Here is a 26,825-nt window from a genome sequence, read left to right as displayed (position 1 = left end):
TTGTTTTGTTTTGGTGTGTTTTAGGGTCTGTTTTTATGATGTTTTGATGTGTTTTTAGCGCTTCTGTTTGCCGCCCTGGGCTCCTGCTGGGAGGAAGGGCAGGATATAAATTAAATAATAAATAAATAAATAAATATTTAAGAACTCTATACATATTCAAAGTATTGCTTGCATAACCACATAAGATGTCTTCTTTGGAGAGTCTTTTTTAAATGTAGTAATTTTTTACACAAACAATACCATCACTTGTATCCATATAATTTAAAGTTGTGCAGGCTGCTGTTAATTAATAATGATTACTCAGCTGGAGGCAGGAATTCATATTTTAATTCTACTAGTTGGGTGGTATATGATGTGCTTCTTTAGTTTGCCCCAGAGCCAAATACAACAGAAAGTAAATGTAGTTATCCTCATTGGTATGGTTAGAAGCAGAAAGCCATACCCTGCTATGGCCACTGCAGGGCTAAGCAGTGCTGCTGTTCATTACTCAGCAAGATAAGTGTTTGTGCCAGCTTCTCCTGCCTCAATGCTGGGTTCTAACCAACCAGCTAGTGCTGGGAGGAGATTGTTGTAGCCAAGAAATAATAAAAAAACCTCTACACACTGAAAGTTTATGCTTTTCAGAATCCAGTATCAAGGAATGTGATATTCCTTCCAGCCATCTTCTCTGCAATATCACCTGTCCTCGCCGCTAGGACCCTTGCACTGGAAAGATGGAAGCTCACTGTCTCAGACTTGTGTCGATGTAGGAATGCTTCCGTAATTCTCCTCGTCTGTTTTTTCCCTGGATCTTGGACTTCTGAATTACCTGGTCTTTTCCCCACTCCCACTGTCCAAAGTGGAAGCAGTGCGACAGGAATCCTCCCTAATTCTATTTTGTTTCTTTCTGAATATTGTACAGAGCAGTTCATTCAGTTCTTTCATGTCTTTCCTCACCCTCTATATTACCAATGCACACTGTTAAGGCCCTACAAAAAAGAACAATATTAATGTAATCATTTATACGGTTGTCTTAAGATTTTGTGTATATTTTATCAATGTGCAAGAGCAGGTAAAATACTCCACAAACAGAATCTCAATAGAATCATAACTATTATCACATCAGGATTGCTCTCTCTCTCTTCTCTCTCTCTCTCTCTCTCTCTCTTGCAATCTGCTGTTTGTAGGAATATACAAAGAAACAGAATCCAAAATTCCAGACCTTCACATCAAACTTTACTGACTTTGTGTGATTTGGAAGCTTGCTTATTCTTACATCAGTGGAGGGTGATCCAAAAATATTATCACCTTGCCTTACCTATATTGCATCACGTAGTACACGGACCAACTGTTGTGTAGCAACTGATACTCAGCTGCTTAATTATTATGCCATCAACATAATTATTGCAAAGTATTTGCATATATTAAAAAGACAGATGGCTGTTTTCTAGTGGCCAGTTATAAGCCTGCTGTTTGGAATAACTAATATGAATGGAGAGCAGTCTGAGGGAATCCTTAAACCACAGAACCATTATGACAGGAAAGTGGAACTGAATTAATTAATTTAAAACAAGGTAGATTACACCCTAAATGTTTTGATAGCAACTTTAATTGGATCTTCTTTGCATATCTGTGTAACACCATATACACATCAATTTGTATAACACAGAACGCTGGGATATCTGAATGTTTTGGTCAGCCCTTTTGCCCTCAGAAATCTGGATGATTATTTTTAACATTTATACTAGAATGTATTTATATATGTAAAATCTGTGTACCCCTACAGCTTTTTTAAAAGAATGACTATATCTAAGTTAATGTTTTGGATTTATGTCATATTTCTCTGCAATTATGTGTACATATTAGCTATTCCTTACAGCTAGCTCAGAAATTGGCCAATGGAAATGGCACATCTGCCATTGTAATTTCTGTAAATATTCCACTTTGGAAGAATTGAGTTTATTGCATAAAAATTAACCAGCCAATATCAATCACTTTATATTGCCACCTGTTTATTTAACAAGTGGCTTTAAAATAAACTTTTTAAAAATATCAAGAAGATCTTCATTCTTGCTTATACTTGCCATTTTTGGTTATATATTATAACTTAACAAGCTGTAGTAAATGGCTGAACAAATTCACATCAAGTTATTGAGAGCAACAGTTAGTAACAGCCAAGCTTAAATGGTTTTGGTATTACCTTTGATTGACTTATAATGGCTTAGGTTATTTTCCCATGATTGTCTGAAGGACAAATAAAGATGAAACAGATGATACATTATTAAATGCTTGACAAAATCATAAGAAATATTTGACTCCTGCTTGACTCCATATAACAATGCTTTTATGGGGCCAGCTGGGGTAATTAATAGGGCTGTCAACTAATTATTTTTCTGTTCTGTGCCCCCTTTTAACCTAATCAGCTAGTTAATTAACATTTCACAATAAATAATACAGTATCTCAATAAGGGTAATGCATTTAGCTTTTGGGTAAGCGCCACACTAAATCTGAAATCCCAATACTTTTTATGAATATTAAAAGCCTCCTTGAACATTGCCAGTTAGGCAGGATACAAATTAAATTATTATTGTTAACTATGGTCAGACAGAAAGATCCATCTTGTTAATACTTGAAAGACAAAGAAAAAACTCCAGAAGTCAATTAGTGCTGAGTCCAATGTTATCAAGGCACAATTTTTATTTGAAAAGTTGTGAGAGGGGGATAAATTCCTCTTAAAACTTTTTTCTTAGGTGTTTCTAACTTCAGAGCCTCATCTGCTTCAGCTTCCAGGACCCTATTTCTCTTTTTCATTTCTCTGAGTGATTGCAGCCAACCAGGGAACACATATTGGATGTGATGACATCAAACCCATCTAACCAATAAGAGTTGGCTATGTGATTACATTAATAACAGCAAATGAAGTCCATGAGAATAAGGGCAAGTTTTCTTGTTACGATCACATTTGCAATCCTAGCCAATTGTGAATTACTCCAATAATCAAATTATTTCTCAGCCATTTCACAACAATCTCTGAAAAATTGCCCAAAGATTTTGACAAAGCTTGCCTTCCATTTCAGTGTAGCACTAACTAAAATAATTGAGATTATCTTCTGAAATCTAGTCAGATCATGATAATTACAAATACACTGATATGGGATGAACCTGATAAGATATGCTGATACAACATTTCAGCATCTCGTGTTCTAAAGTTGTATAAATACCATAGTTTGTGACCCACTTATCTTCAGTATGGATCTGGAAGATTGCAACAAGATGGACCCCAACATTTATGGGCGCAGTATTGGACCCCAATATTAAGGTGGACCCTAACATTAAATGGGCATAGGATCACAACCTCTGTGCCACCTTCCCATGAAGAAATCCCCTCTGTTTCTCTGGAATTTCTCTGATTTGAAACACAAGGGATTTCTTAATGGGAAAGCAATCAAAGGGGCATTGAGGCTGCAAACCTGCACTTAACCTGGAAGCAAGCTCAAATAATTCAATATTCTTTACTTCTGAATAGGTATATAGGATTTCACTATGAGTATATTTTGTTACATAATATTTGCCATTATAGTATGTTTTAGGACTAGTCCCAAACTCTGACCATCCCTGCATGTTTCTTGAGGGTTGTATGACTGAAGGTAAAGGGGCCTTTTCTATTCCTGCTGGCACAGCTCATTTGCTACTACAAGGAAATATATTTATTTTCTATGATTGCCATATAGCTGTCTTTTTCGCTATTGCTGCAATAAGTTACTCAAAAATGCAATAATGGGGGAGGGGTGCTGAGAAAGTGAAGTCTTAATCTTAATTTTGTCCTAACCTTTTAAAAAAATAAATTACGTTGAAAAGAAATGTCAGCAATCATGTACCTACAACACATTGTACCTAGCAAATGCACATATGAGCAGAATGAATTATCTGCATTGTAATACGCATTAGAGCATGATAATATATTTAAAACCAAAAGAAAAGAGATATTTGTACACATTTTAAGCAGGATGCACCTCTAGACATAGGCAAATAGCTACTGCAACTTTCTCCAACCACGTAACCACATTTTGCAGTTTCACTTTTGTGACACTCATGTGGTCCATCTAGCTCAATACTGTTTACATTCACTGGCAGGAGCACCCCAGAATTTCATAAAGGGGTCTCTCCCAGTCGAACCTGGAGATGCTAGAGGTTGCACCTGAGGCCTTCTGTACGCAAAGCAGTTGCTCTGCCCCTGAGCTAACAACCTTCCTAGAAAGAACTAGCATTCAAGGTTGCAAGTCAAGTCAGTGAATGAAGTAAAGAAGTCAGTATCTGCAATTTAATGTTGAACTGGTAAGGAGGTAGAACTGATCTACAGGGCACTGCAGAGTGACTGGCTACACAGGTCATTTGATGCCCATGCCCATTTCCAGATAGTGCAGACTGTGATTGTTGTAAAGCAATTCAATTCCCATGTTTTAGTCTCAGACAGTTGTGGTACATCAGATGTTGATCCCCTACATGGCTACTGGCTCAGTTGAGACTGCTTGATTTCCAAATCCAAATGTGTTATTGTTCTCAATAAATAATCAGGGCAATTGACCAGGGGGCGCGTCAAACCTGGCTGCGGCTTAGAACGACTGCTCTGATTCCCGCCAAGCACTTAACGGCAACTACAATGACTTTGTGGTAACACTTCTTGTTTCTTTCTTCAACCCCTGTTAAATGAACCCCTGTAGCACGTTTGTGAGCACAATTTGCTAAGCTTTAAGGCCTTTTACTATCTTAATTTAGTGTTTTAAAAAATCGCACCTAACAAAGGCCCAAAATGGCGGCGAAAAATGGAAAAGCAGGGCAAGGGGAAATGGCGTCTGTTAACATAGAAAACCTGTTGGAAACAGTAATGACTCGAGTTCAGAGCATGCATACCCTATTAATAGCTGAATGGCAAAAAGCCTTTGAATCCACAAGGATACACTGGATAATTTAGCACAAAAAATCCTGGCTATTGAAACGACAGCTAACGAAGCCATGGAATTAAGTGTTAAAACCTCTGACAAAGTACAACTACTTTTAAAAGCTAATAGAGAATTAAACACAAAATTGGATGAACAGGAGAACAGAGCAAAACGTCGGAATGTACGTTTTCGTGGGGTCCCCGAAGAAAAGGAACAGGGAGACATGATTACATTTCTTACAACATGGTGGTCCAAAGTACTCCCTGAAGTCCCTGTCACCGCACTAGATTTGGTGCGTGCTCACCGTAGCTTAGCACCCAAACCTAAAAGTACTGCAATGCCACGAGATATCATAGTGGCTTTTACTCGTTTTCAATTAAAAGACGGATTTATGAGAGCCATTAGAGACAAAGGAGGGTTGAGATACGACAATAAAGAAATCATGGTTCTCCAAGACCTGAGTCTGGAAACTCTGAGGAAAAGATGAGAACTGAGACCAGCAACAGAAAAACTGCAAACTGCTAAAATCAAATATCGCTGGGGTTTTCCTTTTCGTCTCTGCGTTGAAGTAGATGGCATATTACACACAGCTACCACAAAAAAAGAAACATGCCACATCCTTCGCCTATTAAACTTAGAAATTCCTTGGGACACTGAAGAACTGGATAAAGAAGAGGAACAGCTAGATTTCCAAGATTCTGAAAAATGGAATACAGTCTTCTCCAAGAAAAAACGCCTCAGACTCAACAAACAAACAGAACCACTCTGCACTCCACGTCCTTTACGATCCAACTCTTTCACTCAGAGAGGAAAATGAAATTCATAACCAAATCCACAGGTCTAATATAACACGGTTTGTGTCATGTTTAACACCTCACTTAAGCAAATTTCATTATTACAGGTCACCTTTTCTTTTAAATGCGACCTGGTTTTTCAATTTAGCCATGTTAGGGCTTAAGACATTCTGTTGTAAAATATATATGTTATTTAACAATATTAAATATACAACAATTATAAAAAGGGGGAGAAGTAAGGGGAGGGGAAAAATAAAAATAAATAAATAAATAAATAAAACAAGTCGAATTATAAATGGCGGGAACGGGGGGGGGGATAATGTCAACTAGTGGTTTTTTATTTTATAACGGTTTTACCTGCATAGGATAACACACTCTTAAAGAGGTGTTACAGAGTCCCACCAAGAAATAGGGACTCTGCCAAAAGTGGGTTCAATGGTTGTATTTTGTATGATGTTAACAGTTGTTATTGTTTCTCTCTGGCACATATCTGGCAAACTGAATTTGCTGATACTATGGGACATAAGTTATGTGGGCCGAAGCTGGGGATTGATGCATCCCTCATATCATCTTTAATCTGATTATGGAAGGTAATGTAAAAATTTACACTCTGAATGCTAAAGGTTTGGGCAACCCAGTCAAAAGAAGAAGAATTTCCAATTTTATTTTAAATGATCAGCCACCCATAATTTTTCTCCAAGAAACACACCATAGCAAAGAGATTTCACGACTCTTACCCCATAACTATTATAAAGAGCAATATTCCTCTCATGGTTCATCCAAAAGCAGAGGAGTAGCTATACTGATAGCACGGTCTCTCCCTTTTAAACACATACAGACCTATAAAGACACAGAAGGTCGTCTAATATTTGTTAAAGGACAACTGGGAAATCAAAAGTTGACTTTAGCATCCCTATATGCGCCCAACAAAAAACAATTGCATTTCCTTACCTCTTCCTTATCAAAATTATCTGAATGTGCAGAAGGTGAATTGATAGTGGGGGAAGATTTAAACTGGGCTGCTGATCCAATATGGGACAAATCAGTAAACTCCGCTTCAGCTATACCTACTCAGTCTACCAACAAAACTAACTTTCAAGATATCCTATCTAAATTCAACTTAGTGGATGCTTGGAGATCTTTACATAAAATGGACAGGGACTACTCTTTTTACTCCTTTAGATATAAACGTTACTACAGAATAGATTACCTCCTCATAACTGACACTTTACAAACTACTTTACAGGAATCACAGATTGGGTCTTTCTTAATATCAGATCATGCCCCAGTATGGGCAATATTAACTATGAGAGAGAAAGATGAAATAACACCTACCTGGCAATTTGATAACTTTTTACTTACCAATCAGTTAGCAACAGATGCTATCCAATTGGCCATTAAGGATTACTTTACACACAATACAGGGATAGGAGTTAAATAATATATCATTTGGGATGCAATGAAAGCGGTAATACGAGGATGCTGTATTACAGAGAAAAATAAACTACAAAAACAAAAATCCATCCTAAAAAATAACCTATACGAAGAACTACAAAAGCTGGAACTTCAACATAAACAATCAGGCTCTATTAAAATTAGACATGAATTAGACACCATAAGGAAAAAAATAGAAGCCCTAGAAATCTCAAAAATATCAAAATCCATGATTTATCTCAAGCAAAATTTTTATGAAAAAGGTAATCGAAATTCCAAACTTATAGCTAATCGACTACGTCATAAACTTTCTTCAAACAAAATATGGTGTGTGCAACAAGATAATGGCCAACTTACATATAAAACCCAAAAGATTCACTCTGAATTCATGTCTTACTACCAAACACTATACAAAGCCCCAGAACCTAAGAATACAAATATACAGCCTTTTCTCCAAAACTTAAAGCTTACAAAGCTAGATCAAGACCAACAATCTATTCTAAACCAAAAGTTCACCGAGACTGAAATTAATGAAATCATCAAGAAACTTAAAAATAATAAATCCCCTGGGCCAGATGGCTTTTCTACAGATTTCTATAAGAAATTCAAGGCACAACTGGTCCCCCATCTATCACGGTTATTTAACACTATTTGGGAGGGTAAAGAGATCCCGTTAACTTGGAAAATATCACGCATAATAGTAATTCCCAAACCAGGGGAAAATCTGAATGACAAGAATAACTATAGACCAATTAACTTGTTCAACCAAGACCAAAAGATCTTTACCTCAGTTCTAGCAAACAGGCTTAGCCTCATCATGCCCGCTATTATCAACCCGGACCAAACTGGCTTTATTAAAGGCAGACAAATTTCAGACCCAATCAGACGGCTATTGAACATTATTTGGCATAGCAAAAAATATTATAAACCATTAGCAATATTTAAACTAGATGCCCTAAAGGCATTTGACTCGCTACACTGGGACTTTCTTTTTCAGGTCTTGCAACACTACAAGTTTGGAAATACCTTCATTAACATTATACAAGGCCTATATAAACAAGGCTTAGCCAGCATCAGAATTAACGCATATGAATCAGGATTTATAAAAATTGAAAAGGGAACGAAACAAGGATGTCCCCTATCGGCACTTTCATTCGCCTTAACCATGGAATCTTTGGCTTAAGCAGTGAGAGAGGAATCCACCATTGAAGGATACAACTTTAATGGATCCACTCACAAAATAAGCCTGTTTGCTGATGATGTGGCCCTCCTTCTCTCAGATCCACTAGCGTCCTCAGATAGCTTAAAAAACTTATTTAAAAAATATAAGGACATGTCGGGATTCACCATTAATTACACCAAATCCGAATCCCTGTTTATAAACATAGGTCCTAATACACAAAAATTAGTTAAAGCAGCATTGGGAATCTCTATTTGTGCTAAAAAAATTAAATATCTAGGGGTCATTATATCAAAAAATATAAATAAATGTTTTATTTAAACTATAACCCAATTATTACAAAACTTAAAAGTAATCTCAAATCTTGGAAAAATAACTCTCTCTCAATGCTAGGCAGAATAGCTGCATTACAGATGATGCTACTTCCTCGATTCCTATTTCTATTTCAGGTTTTACCTATCCATATATCTAGCGATATCATAAAATCATGGCAACGTACGATTATCAAATTTATTTTTCAGCAGAAAAAATCTAGATTAGCCCAAACTTTAATCTATAGAAAATCAAATTTAGGGGGATGGGGCATTCCAAATCTAACATATTATCACAATGCCTTTCAAATTCGTCAAATGGTGTACTTAATTAAAAACATAAAGGAGAAACACTGGGTGGAGATGGAAATCAACCTTGCCGCTGATGCTTCACTTAGGTCCTTACTCTTTCTCTCAGTAAGACAGCAAACTATCAATAACATGGCCAATCCATTTACTAAATGTATGTTTCAGATCTGGAAATTATGGCAGAACAGATTGGCCCCCATAATTTCACCTTTGATACCTATTGCCTTTCATCCCAAATTTTATACTACTGACAGGGAATATCAGCTAAAAGAATGGAGTATGAGGGGACTCCATAGATTATGTGATTTCTTTGCAAACTCTCTTCCCCTTTCAGTTGAACAATTAAAACTGAAATTGAGAGGAATAAAACTGGACTGGCTAACATTAGCCCAGGTCCACAGCTTTATTATTTTAAAATACACGAAACAACAAGCAACAAGATCTCTAACACAATTTGAGCACTTACTCCAAGATACACACAAAGGAGAAAAAGGTCTGGTCTCTAAAATTTACTTCATTTTGCTTAACTCATCTCTAAAATCCACTCTTTCTCTCAAGGAAATATGGGAGACAGATCTGGGCTCTGAAATACAACTTCGAGACTGGGATAGGTTATGGGAAACGAAACCGTTTAAGACTGTCTCTAGCTATCTCAAAGAACATTCATTGAAAATGATACATTGATGGTATCGCACACCTGTCCAGGTATCACGCATGTTTTCCACAGCCTCTCCACTATGCTGGAGAGACTGTGGGAACAAAGGAACATATTTTCATCTCTGGTGGGAATGTGAAACAATACAAGCTTTTTGGCTCAGGGTTTATGATGAAATGTTGTTGATTTCTAAAGAACACTTTGATTTTACGCCAAAATTATTGCTATTAAACATATTTGATGCTACAAATGCAAAGCTGCTCTCCAAAGAATTTATCATCTACATGACCTTAGCAGCAAAATTAACAATTGCATTGCAGTGGAAATCAGCAAATGACCTCTCAATAAAACAATGGTATAACTCCCTCTGGAATATAGCCATAACGGAAAAACTTACACATGAACTAAAACTAAGACAGGGTAAGGAAAAACCAGACTCCTTTTATTTAACTTGGCACTCCTTTATTGAATACACTTCGGAAGATACGTTTATGCATCGTCCATCAATGGAAGCCTGGCAGATGTGGAGACACTTATAAATGATGTAATGGCCTAACAGAAAGGAAACAGAATTTATTCACAATCATTTAGACTGCATATCAGTTTAGTCAGAGGTTGAGTGTCTGAGAGATTTTATTTTCTTTGTTAGCATTTGAATGCTTCTTTGTTTGTTGTTGTTGAATAACTATTGATTCTTAATTATACTGGTGTCTGATGTAAATGAGAAAATTCATGTCATATAAAGATACACGTGAAGAAACAAAATAAAAAATAAAAAATCTATTAAAAAAATAATAATCAGGGCAATTTCATTACGAACAAAATACAAACGGATGCTATACCATCAAGGAATAGTGTCGTGTCTATATTGTGTCAGTTAAAAGGAAGAGGAGAATAAATACATCTTTGCTGTTAAACAGGGTGAACTTCTGGTATACTCTCAAGAAAGAAGGTGTTGTTTTTTTAATAAGACCATGATTTAAATGTTTCTTTTTATGCTTGCTTAACAGGGCAGTTTGACCCAATTAAACTACCACATTAGGCAATTACTTTGAGAACATTTTAAGGGAGATGAGAATAAATTTTAGGAATGTGTATGACTTTCTTGTGAAGCTGCATATTAAAGAGGCATACACCGGCCACAAGATTTGCTTTGTATCTGTGTGTTCTTAAAAATCCTGATGTTTCTGACACACTCTGTGCTCTGTCTTCTTCTATCTATCTGTAGTTTGGGTTCCAAGCAACTCATAAAATGAAACTCTGTGTCCCCCTTTTATTTTAATCAGGAATATAAAAAGAGCTATAACTTTCCCCCATTTTGGACAAAATGAATGAAATTTGCAGGCATAGGAGTCCTTTCAGAGTGGATTAAACTGTCCAATTACAGGAAGGTATATCTGGGGGTGGTGGTATTGTGCTGTGCACCTTTAAATTTTGATTTTATAAAAAAAGGAAAAGTATAAATGTTTCCATTTTCTCTCTGAATTAGATGCGTTTTGTAGCCATTCTGGAGGGATGAATCCTACCAACATTCAGAAGGATAGCTACAGTGATTTTCTCCCTGTAGGGCACAGAGGGGCTAAAATACTAGGAATACCCTAGGTGTTTTGTGGACAATTGGTGTGGAATTTGCTGACATGAGAGAAGTGCCAAATTGCGGACAAAAAGGTCCAGGGGCTTTGGTGGGGGAAGTTAAATAGATTCACTTTCCTTCATAATCCATATTAAGGAATATTTTTATTAGGCCAACTAAAACTCCAAAATCTATTAGTAGGAGTTTGTCTCAAGATTGCTTTTTCTTACCTTAAAATGATTAAGAGTTGGTCTTACAATATTTTCTCTAAATAAGATCGGCCTAAAGAGAATGCTAGTCTCTTTAGAGAAGTATTGCCGAGTGAACCACCTACAGATATACCACTCGAAATCTAAAGTCATGATCTGTGGGAAGAATAGGCTATCCAAAAATCTTTGGACTTTAAATGGGGTCTCTTTAGAACAAGTTCACATGTTCAAATACCTAGGCATAATTCTGACCAATAACCTTTCGTGGAAACCCCAGGCGGAAGATATCAAATTAGCAAGCGCTAGAATAACAGGACAATTAAAAAGGTTTTTCTATTCCCGGGGGGGTCAATTAATAGCACCGATGATAAAAATCTTTACTGCCAAAGCCCTCCCCAAATTGCTATATGGGGAAGAAATCTGGGGCCATGCTCTTCTGTCAATTCTAGAACCTCTACAAAATCTATTTTTGAAACAGATTCTGGGCCTTCCGCGTAGTGCACCTTCTTCCCATGTGAGGGCGGAAACAGGCCTCCCCCCGCTGATAGCCAAAATAGATTCCGGGGCATTAAGATTTTGGAAGAAAATCTCCCACCTTGATGAATCCACAATTGTTAAACTATGTTGGCAAGAACAACTACAATTTGGTGGCTGGGCCCACACTGTTTTAATGTTAATGGATTCTTACAACCTTTCTCCTAGTAATCTCCCAACATTTTCCCCAAAGGAACTGAGTAATTGGATTTTTAACTACCACGAGGTGCAAGATAGGCTTTTTATTGAGTCATCCTCTTTTTCGAAATGGTTTCCTTTTTTTAAATTAAATCACACCATTGCCCCTTATTTCACCATCCTTACCAATCCGAAGATTCGTAGAGTCTATACTGAAATTAGATTCCAGACCATGAACACAGCCTATTTGGAGGGCAGATATAAAGGGGTGCCGAGATCTGACCATTTCTGCATCTGCGGAAATAGGGAGATCGAAGATCTGGTCCACTACATGCTAAAGTGCCCCTTATATAACGACCATAGACACAAATTTTTAGCACCTTTTACAGTCCCTAGAGCTGGCCTCTCTCCAGATATTTTAATAGCCGACCTACTTTCGGATAATCATAGTAAAATCATATTGGCAGTAGCAAATTTTGCACTTGCTGCAAAACATATCAGAGCCCAATATTGTAAAAACCAACAGTTTTGAATTTTTTTTTTTAACCATGTTTTATATTTTAGATGAGTGGAAATGTTACTGTATATTTTGTTGTAGTGTTTTAGTAATGCTATGGCCCATGGCTAAGAGCAAATAAAGTTGTTGTTGTCTTACAATATGATGCTATCTAGAATGTTCTCTGCAGTGTTATGAAGAGTTCTAGATTTGTTTGTTTTTTGTTAAAGCAGATCAAGATTGGATTAAATGAAGCTGCTATGCTTTAACAAATAAATAAATACATCTAGAGCTCTCCAGTGCTCCATAGGCAATATTCTGGAAACTTCATTTCCTTGATAAGCATAAGGATATAGGAAAGCAGAGCTATAAAGTCAGAAAAGGGCAGAAACAGACCAACAGACCAACATGAGACTCGGGGGGGGGGCTGATCTGACTTTGGGTACTTCGTTGACATCATGTTTAGACCTGGGGAGGGTGGTAAAGCATCCTGAATCACCCTGCTTCCCCTTGGTAATTGACTCCTCACACCTCTAGTATTTTATATCCTTGTCCACTGTAGCAACCAGTCATAACTAACTAAAAACTAAAAGTTAATAACTCAATAGTGGGGAAGATTGTGACTCGGCAAGGTGTCTGCTGTCCAGGTGCTAACTGTTGATGGACAACTTCAGGGCCATTTGTGGTTACCCTTCTTAGGTCTCTTTATCTTTAAACTGGATTTGGATTGGGCAGCTCTTCAAACAGTGGAATGTAATCTGTAATTGGGGCACATGGCTACCCTACACAAAATAGATTATTGAACCTTTATATCTCTGTACTTGATTTGCAGATTTATTTTTTATTCGTCATGTGGAATCATATTCTTTATAAATGTTTTAGGAGGGCATTTTGTGAAAAATTGAAGTTCCATATCGTCTCAAGCTCCTGGAGATAAACCTTTACAGAGAGATGGCTGAGAATTGTGATAAATATCAGACTAGGAGTAGTGTAATTGCACTGCCTACAGAGTGTGTGTGTATGTGCGTGTGTGCACGTGCAGACACATACAGGGGTAGGTGGGAAATCCCAGCTTCATTAAAGTCAAATATATTCTTATTAATGTCTGATCTTTTTTGGTCAAATTCTTTACTCATCTATTTGGCACAGTCACAGTTTCTATAACATGAAAGAAAGTAAGTGATTTTCTTTATACACATCTCTTAAGAAGAAATAGCAACACATATGGAAGGCCGTTATTATTAATGTCAACCTTGGTACAGTATTTTGCCTTGTATGCTAGCAAGGAACAAGTGTAAATTGCAATCTCTGAGCATGTTCTGAGAGTAGCTCTGTTTGAATAAAACATTAGCGAGCAGGCAGATGTCCCCAGTAAGTCTGGCTTTAATCTGAATATCAGTTTAAAGGTTGAGCTTTGAGGTTTCATAACCCCCTAAAGCAGTGGCTGAGTTTCTTCTGCAGGACTGTATTAAAAGACAATATGAGTCAGAGCCTCACAATTTAAGAGTCTTTCCTTCCTGTTTCCCATTTGAGAAAGTGAGAGAATGGAGAGTTTGCTGCCATGCTCAAAATGTGAAGCAGACATGAAAGGTAAAGCAGTGTGCAAGTGGTATTGGTGGGGATTATTGAGATTCTGCTCACACAGCTCAGTCTGCTACCACAAACCGGATTGGACCTGGCCTTGTCTCTCTGTTTTGCCTCCTGAGAAAGCGGCCTGGCATTCTGTTGCCCTCTGTAAAAGAGCTACAAATTTAATTTCCTGTAATAAGCTGATGTGTTTGGAGTCAGTTCCCCTTCTTTGTACTATTTTAGGGGAAATAAATATGAAAATAGGGAATAAATTTATTGGAAGGAAACCTGCCTTTATTTATATAGTATCTCCCCTCTCTTTAGTTTAATTTTCTTTGGACAAGCTGTTCATTTTGAAATACCTCTAGGTTTCCATTCAGTGGATTGTTGGGTAAGAATTATTCATTCATTTTTTTTACTTATTGGAAATAGGAATACCAAGCAACTTTTGAATTTATTTTATTTTTTAAATCAAGCATCTCAAATGGCTAGAGCAGGAGTGGGTAAACCTTTTCAGCTGGAGGGCCATATTCCCTTCTGGGCCACATACCAGTGGTGAGTGGAGCCTGAGGCAATAGTGGGCAGAGTGCAACACGTTCCAGTCCAGTGAAAACACTTGGGGGTACCGAGCAGCACCAGAGATGGGGGTGGTCTAGAGAGAGGAACGTAGCCTGGAGAGAGTTCCAAAGGCCAAATACAGTTGCATTCAGGCCCCAGGCCATAAGTTCACCACACTGAGATTAAGTATTATAATGCGTGAGTGAGGGTAATGGCCTGCAGCCAAGGAAAGGTGCACCCATTTGTAAGGAAAAGCAAACCAAACGAGAGTGCTGTTGAGTAAGGAAAGCAGCAAGTGTGTGCGGCTCCAGCCGCTGCCGAACGGAAAAAGCTGAGCAGGAGCCTTCTGCAGTTCTATCCTGAATGGCCGGGCACGTCAGGGAATGGCCAAAGGCACTTGTGCCAACCTTCTCTCTATCTGAAGCTACAGAAAAGCATTGTGAGAGCCAGAAAGTGAGACAACAGCTGTCAGTGTTACTGCCCCCCCCCGCCACCTTCACAGATGACACACATGCAAGTACCAGTTTGTACAAAACATTTTATGTATGATAAGGGAGGCACTGTGGCCTAAGGCTTGCTCCTGCTCTCTATTATGCATATATAACAGGGCCGGGTAAAGCAGCCTGCAGCTTTCCTTATTTTTTTCATGAGACAGCATTACTAATATAGCAACCATTCTCTGTTCCCTCTTGACCTATCCTACTGAAACTAGTTGGATAGACTTCTGGTGTTACTGCATCCTTCAGGGCAGGCAGTATATTTATGTATGAAACATGCCTACTCTGAGTAGAGTGGCTGCTCCCTTCCCAGTTTGTTGACTTCCAGTCACATCACTTCTGATTCTGAATGTACATTTGGTAGTGGAGGGAGAGACAAAACTCACATAGCTTCACCATAACATGGGTATGTATATCCCCCCACTGTGGAGTATGTTTGTGTTTATGGAAATGGTTCTCCAACTTTTTAATTTCAGGGAATCCTTTCCATGCTAACTCGTCTGGAGTAGTCTTCACCAACCTGATGTTGTTGGACTGCAACTCCCAGTATGGCCAAGACTGATGGGAGTTGACGTCCAGCAACATCCAGAGGCCACAGGTTCCCCACACCTGCCCTCAGTCACACTCAACATTCTCTTACAGCTGCATTTTGCAGGGAAAGATAGCAGTGGCAGGCAAGCCATCTTTCAGAGAAGCTTATCTGACAATACTGAAATTTTAAATGAGCCCTGACATGCATGCAGAGAATCTCAGATTTCTTAGGAATACAGTATAAAACCCACTGTGAATTTTATTTATTTATTTATTTATATCCCGCCCTTCCTCCCAGCAGGAGCCCAGGGCAGCAAAGAGAAGCACTAAAAACATCATAAAAACAGACCTTAAAATACATCAAAACAAAACAACTTTAAAAACATTTTTTTAAAAAGCTTTAAAAAAATATTTTAAAAAGGGTTAAAAAACATTGTTTTTTAAATAATATTTATTATTTATTTATTATTAAATAAAAAATACTATTTGTTGCATTTATCACTTCTGCAGAAAAAGTCTACAGCTTGTCAATCATTTAAAACCAAATATATAGAATAAAAGATAATAGAACATATCTAAATCCTTCATCCAACAACAAGAATAAGTTTACCACCCTGAGGTAGTATGATATCTGGGAAGGACATGTCCTTTCTATGTTTCATGCAGAACCTAAAATGCTGGAACCAAATACATTTAAGGTGATGGAGTTGTCTTCCTATTTTGACAGTTTTGGAAATGTAGTCAAGGTTTCCTTCTGAGACAGACCAGAATAACTGCTGTATTGTTGTAGGATTCGAATGACCTAATTGTTATGGCATTGGGAACATTTATAAATTACTGGCTGTAGAGGGTATTGTAGATATTGACCACAGCTGTGTTCCACTTTTTTTTTTTGGCTTTTTACATCACCTGTTTCTGCAGGGCCTGTTTTCACCTTGGCTTGATTTTGTCCTGAGCTATGGGAACCTTATTTCAGTGGATCAGTATAAAAGGCTGCAAAATGGTTTGAGTGCAGTCATGATTTCTTCTGCAGTTATGGTTTCAATACCCCCCCCTTTAAGTGGCTTTAAGACATCCTATGCATCAAACTGAGAATTTCTATTTTCCTCACAACTATCAACTTATATCTACCTATCCAGTGTGTGTGATATCTGGGGAGCATATACTGCTTCTTCTTGTGTTTCTGGAAATTGCCTTGTGCGTTGCTGGCATCACCAAACAAATGATTAATGATGATAATTTTGATTTTGAATGAGTTCATTTATCTATCTAAATGTTTCACACAACAGTTGCCTTATACAGAAGACAGAAAGTGAGGTTCCCTTCTTCTTTTTTTATCTACACACAGTTTTCTGTTATTTTAAAACTACTCAGTCTGCGTGTAGTCTCATCTACGTGGAGATGACTTATCTGGAACAGAGTGTGATCCTTGTCTTGAATGGCCGGGTGGATTTACAACTTTCTAAAACTACTAATATGTTTAGAAAGAATGAATAAGCCTAAAAAAGAAGCACATAAAAGTTTATTTATAAAATAGTCCATTTATAAAATAGAACTGTGTCCCCCCCCCCTTTTCTTTTCCTAGTAATGAAATCTATTTTAACTGTCTAGTCAGGCAAATTAACTTTTTCAGGTGACAAACCATAAAAAGAAGCTGTTTGCTTTTTCAGCACTTTTTATTGCTGTTATTGTTTAGCACTTATGACTGAATCGGGGATATCATTTGGGCCAAGAGGATTGCTCCTTTTATGGAGTTGGACACTGACATAACTGTTCATACTGCACCTGGCACAAATGTTCTCCAGAAACGCAGTCAGTAACTATGTAAGCTAAAGGGGAGGGGGAGCACGTTCATACCCATTATCCCTGATCTTAACCTCTAAGTAAATGAACTTTGAGTTCACAAGGGGCCCATACATTTGGGAAATGGGAGTGGAGAAAGAGGGCATGATCCCCTCCCTCTCGTGCATGTTCAGCTCCTGTGGTTTCCAACTGTGTAAAAAGGGTGAATACCTAGAGCCCTGGATCATTCCATCCAGCTTCATCCATAGGCTTCTCACTTGCAAATACTAGGAAAGGAAAGGAAGAGAGCGTGTACATTTTCTTGACTTAAGGCCGTGACAAATGTGGAGATCATCTGCTTTGTAGTTTCTGAGAAACCTGCTCCTTACAATCTCCAATAGTTATTAGTACTGGATATTGTTTCTGTTTTAAAGTGTATCATTTGAATTTTGCTTAGCAGTACTTTCTGCCCCCTTTCTATCAACATCTGTTGCTTTCCTAGCATTTCAGCTGCCTTGGATGTTCTCAAAATATAACACTTGTTTTCGCACACTTCAGAACACTTCTATTTTGTAGGATTGACATGGTTTTCCCCATATTCTGTGCTAATGCTTTTAGACCATATTCAGAAGCCAAAATAGACTATGACTGCCTGAGCTTTTGAATGTTGATTGCTCCATCACTGTTGAGAAAAGAGGATAGGACTTGCACATGAGTAACTGAACTTTTCTGTTTCGCTGTATCAAGGAAAAGGAACTTGATTATTGTGGAGTCTGATGTTCTAAAGCCAGCTATTGAAATCATATATATTTATAATCTGTTTATTTATAATCTAGATTATATCTCTTTTTATACAGCCAATATACTGTATGCAGTATACAAACAGATATAGAATTTTTATTCTCAGTCATTGAGATTGTAAAGATAATGCTTATTTTCTGGAAAATTCATTTCCTAATACCTTCTAGAGACTTTCTATTTAATGGCTGTTTTATTGTCAATTTATAATTGTTCTTTGTCTGTGCCACAATGGTCATGTTCAGATGTCATAACAAACCATGGGTGGTGGTGGTGGTTGTGATGATGATGATGAATTAAATGTATATCCCACCCTTCTTCCCAGTAAGGGCCCAGGGCAGCAAACAAAACACTAAAAACACTCTAAAACATCATAAAAACAGCCTTTAAAACATATTAAAACAAAACATATTTAAAAACATCTTTTTAAAAAAGATCTTTACAAACATCTTAAAAAGCAATTCCAACACAGACACAGACTGGGATAAGGTCTCTACTTAAAAGGCTTGTTGAAAGAGGAAGGTCTTCATTAGGTGGCAAAAAAATAATACAGATGGTCCCTATCTAATATTTAAGGGGAGGGAATTCCAAGGGGTAGGTGCCACTACACTAAAAGTCTGCTTCCCATGTTGTGTGGAACAGACCTCCTGATATGATGGTATCTGCGGGAGGCCCTCACTTGCAGGGCGCAGTGATCAACTAGGTATATAAGGGCAGTCTTTCAGGTATCCTGGTCCCAATCTATATAGGGCTTTGTACATCAAAACCAGAACCTTGAACCTGGCCTGGTAGCTACTGATTCTTTTAGCAGCTGGGTGACATGTTGGCGATACCCTGTCCCAGTCACCCAATGCTATTCTATGAGAGCGACCTTGGAGATAGGATCAGAACCACTGTAAAACAGTGCCTCCAATACCCATCTCCCTAAGTTGGCTCAGAAGGATATCATGGTCAATAATATCAAAAGCCACCGAGAGATCAAGTAAGAATAACAGGGTCACACTCCCCCTGTTCTTCTCCCAATAAAAGTCATCCATCAGGGTGACCAAGGCCGATTCAGTCCCATAACCAGGCCTGAACCCAGACTGGGATGGGTCAAGATAATCTGTTTGATCCAAGAGTACTTGCAACTGCTGCACCACAACCTCTCAATCACTTTCCCTAAAGGATGCATCAACTGAAACTGATCCCAAGAAGTTCCAACAGATGTTGCACTGGACACCTCACTGGGGACTATAGTAGATGTGGATGGGGCATCAAGATTTCTACAGAGGAGAGCAACTTTACCCTCAAAGTGCCTTGCAAACAATTCACAGTGGGCCTCTGAAGGGTCTAAAACTTCATTTCCTGGAGTTGATGTCAACAGACCCCTGACAGTAAGAAAAGATCCACTGGACGGCTTCTTGGGAAGTGGGCCTTCTTCGCCACCCTCACTGCCACACAGTAGGCACGGTTATGATGTTTTACTTGTGCCCGATCAGCCTCACAGCACGTCTTTTGCCACTTGCACTCTAGCCATCATCTGGACTGTTTCATTGCACTGGTGTACCAAAGTGCAAACCAGTCTCCGCAATGCCGGAGGGGTGCTCAGGGGCAACTGTGTTAAGAGCCTGATGTGTCTCATTGTTCCATAGTGTGACAAGGGCTTCAACAGGGTCACCTGCTGTATCTACTGAGAACTCCCCCAGGGCATTCAGGAATCCAGTGGATTTCATTAGTCTCTGGGGGCGGAGCATCTTAATCTGTCCACAATGCCTGCAGGGGAGGATTGGAGCCATAAGGTCAACCAGCTGATGAGGTCAACCAGGTGTAAGCCTTGGTCTTGCCCACTGTTGGTGTTTGCGGATGTTTGCGTGATCAGCGCAGCTTACACTTGAGATTGAGACGGTCAAGAAACTCCAGAGGCAAGAGATAGTTTAAGAGTCCTTTACTTGGACATTCAGGCATGCACGCTCACAAGCACAGTTTCGCTTTCCTCCTAGCAAGAAAACACTCAGTAACAGCACTCTACAGAAAGCCGCTTCTTCACACAGAAATCAAACCCCCACAGAAAGCTGGCTGAGCTGTGCCAGCCTTTATCTCCTGTTGCCTTGGCACCAAACAGGTGTTGGCCTTGACGGGCCGCGCCAAGGCTGGGCAAGGACTTAACTCCTGATAATGCTCATCCTTGCTCCAGGCTTTCAGACTTGATGAAAATAACCAGTGGCAGTAATGCCTATGGGTCAACAGTCCCCACCTTTTCATCAAGTCTGCACATTACAAGTACATTTCAGCAGAACATTTCTACAATACCATACATAGGTATACATATGCATCCAGTAATACATTTCAGTACATTGCAGCATACAGTACATTTCAGTTTACAGTCCACACAGCTCAAACTTTATTAATCATTGTACATCAGACCACTCCAAGCCTTGTCACCAGCTTGTCGAACTTCTCTTCACACAAAGGCTTGGTCATGATGTCAGCAACCATGTTGTTAGTGTCACAAAATGTCAAATTAATAAACCCTTTTTGCACGTGGTCCCTTACATGACAGTATCTGACACTGATGTGTTTCGTTCGTTTCGTATGAGCTTCTGAAGTGGCTATGTTAATACAGGTCTGATTGTCCTCATATACAGTGATTGGTAGTTGTATGTCTATGCCTATCTCATGCATGAGCATTGTGAACCATTGCAGTTCATTGCAGGCATGGGAAAGAGCAACATACTCTGCTTCTGCGCTTGATGTGGCAACCACTGTTTGTTTTCTGCTGCTCCAGTCTATGCAAGACTATGCTCCAGTCTATGCACATCACAACTATGCCTGAGGTTGACTTACGGCTGCTCAGCTCACCAGCATGATCTGCATCCACGAAACATTCTAGATCCCCTACCTTTGCTCCTGACAAAACCAGACTCTTTGTTTTCATGCCTTTGAGATAACGTACTACCCTTTTAACTCCCTGCCAGTCAGCCTCTGATGGGTGCTCTACCTTCCGACTTAAAATGCTGACAGCATTACAGATGTCTGGGCGAGACATGTTCACCAAATATTGTAATTTCCCTATTATGCGCCTGTATTTTTCGGGTTCTGCACAAGGTGTCTCTTGTACGTTCTGTTGGAACGTCACAACCATGGGAGTCTTAACAGCATTGCATTCTGTCATGTTGCGCTCCTCTAGGAGCTGATTTATCTTTCCTTCTTGACTCAATGTTATGCTCCCGTCTACTTCACGCACAATATCTGTGCCCAAATAACGTGTGACAGGCCCCAAATTCTTTGTGTCTACCTGCCTGCCCAGTTGCTCACTGAATTCTCGTTCCTCCTGCTCCGCATGATATATGTACATGATGTCGTCCACATAAACTGCACAGAACGTGGTTTTCGTTCCCTTTCTTTGTATGTACACGCATGGATCTGCCTTGCATCTTTGGAATCCCATCTCCTGCAACACTCTGTCTAATTTCTCATTCCAGCAGCGTGCACTTTGCCGCAATCCATATATAGACTTATGCAGTTTACACACAAACCCTTCCTGTGACACAGAACCCGGAGGCAGCTCCATATATATCTCCTTTCTTAAATCACCATGCAGGAATGCTGTCCCTATATCGTAGTGATTTACGCTCATGTTCTGCATCGCTGCTAGCTTCAACAGAACGCGAATGGACTCGTGTTTCACAACCGGGGCGAATACAGCATCAAAATCCGTCCCATGCTGTCCTGTTGTCTTTTGGAGGAGGCCACAGGGCAAGGCAGTACTGAGAGCTTCTTATGAGCAACTTGCTCTGACAAGAGTTGCAAGTGAACTGATAACTTTTTAACCTCTCCAGTCCACCTATCCTGTGCTCTGCCCCCTTTTGGAGAACTAAAGTCTTAAAAAGCTAACCTTCTGATGTGAGGATAGGTAGTTCTCCTGCCTACTGTGCACTCCTGCTTGGTATATTGTTTGTGGTATTGGATGGTGAAATAGGGTTGGAAGCACTTGGTTCCTTGGGGTCTGGGGAATCACCTGTGAGTGTTCTGACTCCACTTCTATGGGCTGTGGTGCTGTGGGATCTGTTCTATGGGCTTCTGTCTGCCAGCCATGAATTCAGTGGCCCCCTCATCAGCCAGCATCAGGCTCCAAGCCATTACCCTAGTCTGGCTCCTTAGCCAGTGACACTGTAGTCGCTGACCCAGTGTCTTGGCCACAGCTGAATTTTGCTATCATCACACCCTCCTACTTCATGTTCAGAAGGAAAGTTTAAGCTTTTGGTCATGGTCTTGAACTAAAATGTTACTGTTTATGCCATACTGAAGAAAATTATGGTCTGTTTTAGCCATGACAATAAACAAGATCAAAAACCAAAGTTTGATTTTGGTTTGTTTGAACTAACTATGGTTAGAACAAACGACAGCTTCCTACATTTCAGATGTAATAGGAAATTGGTGTGCTCAGAATCGGGATTGGAAAAATTAGATTTCCTTCCCTTATCTCATAACTTTAAGCTCATAACTGCTTCTCCTCAGTATTCTAATGCATGCATCTGAACCAGGCCAATATATGCCCTAGTTACAGAACAGCTGGTATAGTACAGTGGGGAGGAGAGCTTGCCTGGGAGTCCAGAGTCTGTGAGTTCAAATCCCAGCTTGTGTCTCCTGGGTGTACAGGGCCAGCTAAAGATCACCCCCACAGTGAGTGGCTCGGGGGTTACGTGCCCTGCCACCTGTGCAGCCGTGGGCAAGCTGCAGAGTCCGAAGGAGCCCAGTTTCCCCCAGGTGGCAGTTGCGGACAAGGAAGGGGTTGGCTGGTGCAGCTGTGGCAAGCTGAGCAGGCCCTAGCCAGGTGTGGAGGACTAGCCTCAGAGGGAGGCAATGGGAAACCCCCTCTGAATAGTGCTTACCATGAAATCCCTATTCATAGGGTCGCCAGAAGTCGGGATCGACTTGAAGGCAGTCCATTTCCATTTACTTATGCCCACATTCACCATTTTGTATCCTTGTCTCTCCCTCTGTCTTCCCTGTTGTCTAGTTTAGATAGTAAGCTCCTTGGCTGCAAGCACTTGATTTTATATTGTTTATAAAACTCAGTAAATTATTGTGTATGTAGATGATGACTTATAAGTAATAATAAGTCATTTTGTTCTATTATATAGTTTTACATAATGGGAGTTTCTTTGCTTCAATGGACAATAGAAATAACAAGAAATAATATGAGAAATCTCTCCCCATAATTCTAAAACAGTGCAAGTTTTAAACAAAGGAACATATTTTCTCCTCCCTTTTGCACGATTGACCTAGAGAACTTTCTCCTGCCTAAAACAATAACTGTCAAGAGTGTAATTGGGTTTTAGAAGACTTGCCAAATAAGTGGTAAATAATCAATAAGATGTTAGACAAAATGTTGGTATCTATAATAGCAAAGTGTCCTCAACTTACCAATATCTGTTCAAAGTGGCAGCAGCTCATTCCTTCTTGTAATCTTCTTGAAGCATTTGTATTTAACCATTGTCAGACATTTGTCTCTGGCTAGATGGACCCAGGGTTCCAGCTCCCTACTTTCAGCAGGCTTCCCTGCTGCAAATATGCCCCTAAAATATAGACACCTTACAGTTGGGGCTCATGGGGGCACAGGATAACGCAGTGAGTACACCCCCCCCAATCCTAATCATGTGGATGCTAATGACTGAAAGGACCTGTATGTAACACACCAGTATTTTATTACAAGATAGATGTGTATTAAGCATTCTGTGTCCTTATGAGGGCCAGAATGCCATGCTCCATGTCTTTTCTCTGAGGTAGTGACACGCATACAGTACTGTGCTATGATTAATGGGTGTACCCCGGAGGTTCCCCCCCTCACAAAAACAGCTTTTCAGCAGATTCCTTATCAGCTATCAAGGGAGTGTTTACAGCAGCTAAAACTCTTGTCTCAGAGACTGATGAGGATAATTAAGTCAGAGTTTTCCAGCCCTCTGCGCTGCTTTCATTACTAGGAAATGGTGAAGAAAAATGGCATTAGCCAATGGGGACACTGAGAATCCATGTCTGACCATTTTGGCATATACATCTTGTATGGATTGTTTTTTTTACCTTTCTTGCTGATATTCACTGATATGAACAATCAGGTAAAAAAGCTGTCTTTTTGACAACTGTGTGCTGTTTCCCCCCTCTCTCACACTTTAAAAAAGGCAACAATTGTGTACAACAATCTAATCAAAATAAAATTCATGTGTTCTAATTTATGGAATATCAGAAAAAGACTGTGGGATATTCTGTACTAAGAAAAAAGTGAGAGAAATTAATTTGCCTTCCATTTGTGATGTTTACTGGTCTGCATGCAATGGAGAAATGCAAATGTCTCAGGGTCTAAACAGGAAAACAGATGCACAGATCATAGCCAGTAATCACTGCTATAGTAGAGTGAGTTTTTCTCAAACTGCTGTGAAATTGTGCAGTAAATGATGATGGTGTTACACCAGGTCCCTTATCCTCTGTATTAGTAAACAAGTCTCCCGGGAAGCTATTCTAGCAAGCTATTTGGAGAGATACGTACGTATAAGCTATCGCTCTCCCTCCCCACCTCCTCTACTAGAGCAGCATTTGCAATTGCCCTGCATAAACCGTTAGATATGACGGACTGAGTTGACTTGGGGAAAATATTCTAAGTTGGTTGAGGGAACTCTCTGTGGGCAAAAGTGATAGGAAAGGATGGGTTACATCTGGTCTAATAACTTTTGACCTTTGCTTCTTCAACTGTATCGCCTTGAGCTTACAAGAGGTAGGCACTTCTCATAATAGACTGTGTCCATTCATTTTTTCATCCTTTATGCCAGGAGTTGCTTCCCAGACCACTTACTGGCTGCTGCTTAAAATACACACACTTGATGAAGCCTTTCTGTTAACCGTTTAGTCCCTCATCATCCCAACTGCATTTGCTCACTTTCCTTCTTCCCTTGGTACTCTGGCCTCTTGCTCTTTCCCTCATCTGATGCTCTCTAAGTTTCGAACATTAAGAACCTCAGGGCAGAGATCTGTCTTTTTGCTTATGGTATTCCAGAAAGTACCACAAACACTGATGGCACTATATCAGTGATATTCATTCTTATTTTGTCTTGTGCATTGTTTTGTCTTACACAGATTTTTTGTGTGTCTAGACTGGGTGTGAGTGGGATCAGGACCTGTTTTTCATCTGGTTTAATATTGCACTTGCAATCCATTCTGAACCCTTGGTATAAGACATGTGTATAATCTCAAGATGTATAAGTGAAATACATAAATACATGTCAATGGTTTCCAACAGTTCACTGTTGTTAGATCCATCGAGAAAGCTACCCTTCCTCACTCACTTGGCATAGACATCCTACAGTGGAACCAATTACCTAGGGAGGTGGTGGGCTCACCAATGCTGGAGGCATTCAAGAGGCATCTGTATAGGCACCTGTCGGGTATGTTTTAAGTTGGATTCCTGCATTGAGCAGGGGATTGCTCAATGGCCTTTTAGGTCTACGATTGTATGATTCCCCTATTAGTTTCCTCTCTTCTGCTATCTTTCTGTCAGATTTGCTACAACCTTTATGTGGATGGATTTACAAAACCACAAGCACCTCCTACTCATTAGACTATCACTGGATCACATGCTACTAAAGATACAGAATCTTGCAAAAAAAAATGTGGGATAAGCTAATGAAGCTATCTTTCCATCTTGTTTTGCTTCATGTACTGTGAATGGATTCTACAACCACAAGCCATCCCTTTAACTCTGTGAAGGATTGTGTAGCTCCAGGTGTTTCAAAATCACCTCATAGGAAGGTTGTGGTCTCTTGAAAAAAAAAAGAGAATTGTCTTTGATGTAATACTATATATTGCTGAAAACAGTAATATAATGTAACCCTTTAAGTGTAGCATTTTTAGACAAATGAGACTTGTTAGGGAGCATGGTTTGAGTTTCAGCCAACTCTGGAAACAAGATTTTTAAATGGCTCATATGGACTGTAGGAGATTTAGAAAGGCTGCTGCCTTCTTTGTTCTCAAAGTTAAATTGTTAACCGTGCTGCCTACAGAGTTTTAATATGTATATCTTATATGCATAATGGCATACTTTCACTTATCAGAATGCAATCTGGGTAATCAAGATAAGGCTACACAATTTTGTATTAAAAACTTGTTTTTTAAATTGTTTTTTAAGATAGCCACAGAAACCTATTTCTTTTTCAAATGCATAGAGCGTGTTTATTACTCAGATATTCTCTCTGAAAATCATTCCAAAAATTTGTCACCCACAGTTAAAGGTATGCAAATATCTCCATTTTTAAAACAAAACAAAACTGATGATGGGGCATTTAAATCACATGCTTTCATACTGAATCATGAATGACTTTTGTTCCAAAAGCCTCTTTATATGCTAGAAAACAATCGGGTTTCAAAGCCTTTATTCTCGCTGTGATGGTTAGAGTTTCTCATCCCCAATGTACTTATGCATTGGGTGAGTGTACCATTTAAAAAGCTGTACAATCCACAGGGCAATATGTATTGGACATTCAGTTCCATGTTCTAAACACTCTTTA

General features: G+C 39.2%; 1 protein-coding gene across 6 annotated transcripts in view; it reads left to right on the top strand.

The window, feature by feature from the left end:
• The window catches only part of ERBB4 (erb-b2 receptor tyrosine kinase 4), a 1,247,562-nt gene that overhangs the window by 180,031 nt on the left and 1,040,706 nt on the right, over positions 1-26,825 (top strand). Inside the window, exon 1 of one of the 6 annotated variants that reach the window (XM_061607683.1) lies at positions 14,079-14,143. The exons of the other annotated variants lie outside the window; for them this stretch is intronic. Within the exon in view, the coding sequence (XP_061463667.1) occupies positions 14,098-14,143 (46 nt within the window). The 5' untranslated portion in view covers positions 14,079-14,097. Of the gene's footprint in view, positions 1-14,078; positions 14,144-26,825 lie in introns of those variants that run through there. 6 annotated transcript variants of the gene reach the window in all.

Source organism: Rhineura floridana, chromosome 2, assembly GCF_030035675.1.
Source record: "Rhineura floridana isolate rRhiFlo1 chromosome 2, rRhiFlo1.hap2, whole genome shotgun sequence".
Lineage (NCBI taxonomy): Eukaryota > Metazoa > Chordata > Lepidosauria > Squamata > Rhineuridae > Rhineura > Rhineura floridana.
This window is presented reverse-complemented; position numbering and strand designations above follow the sequence as displayed.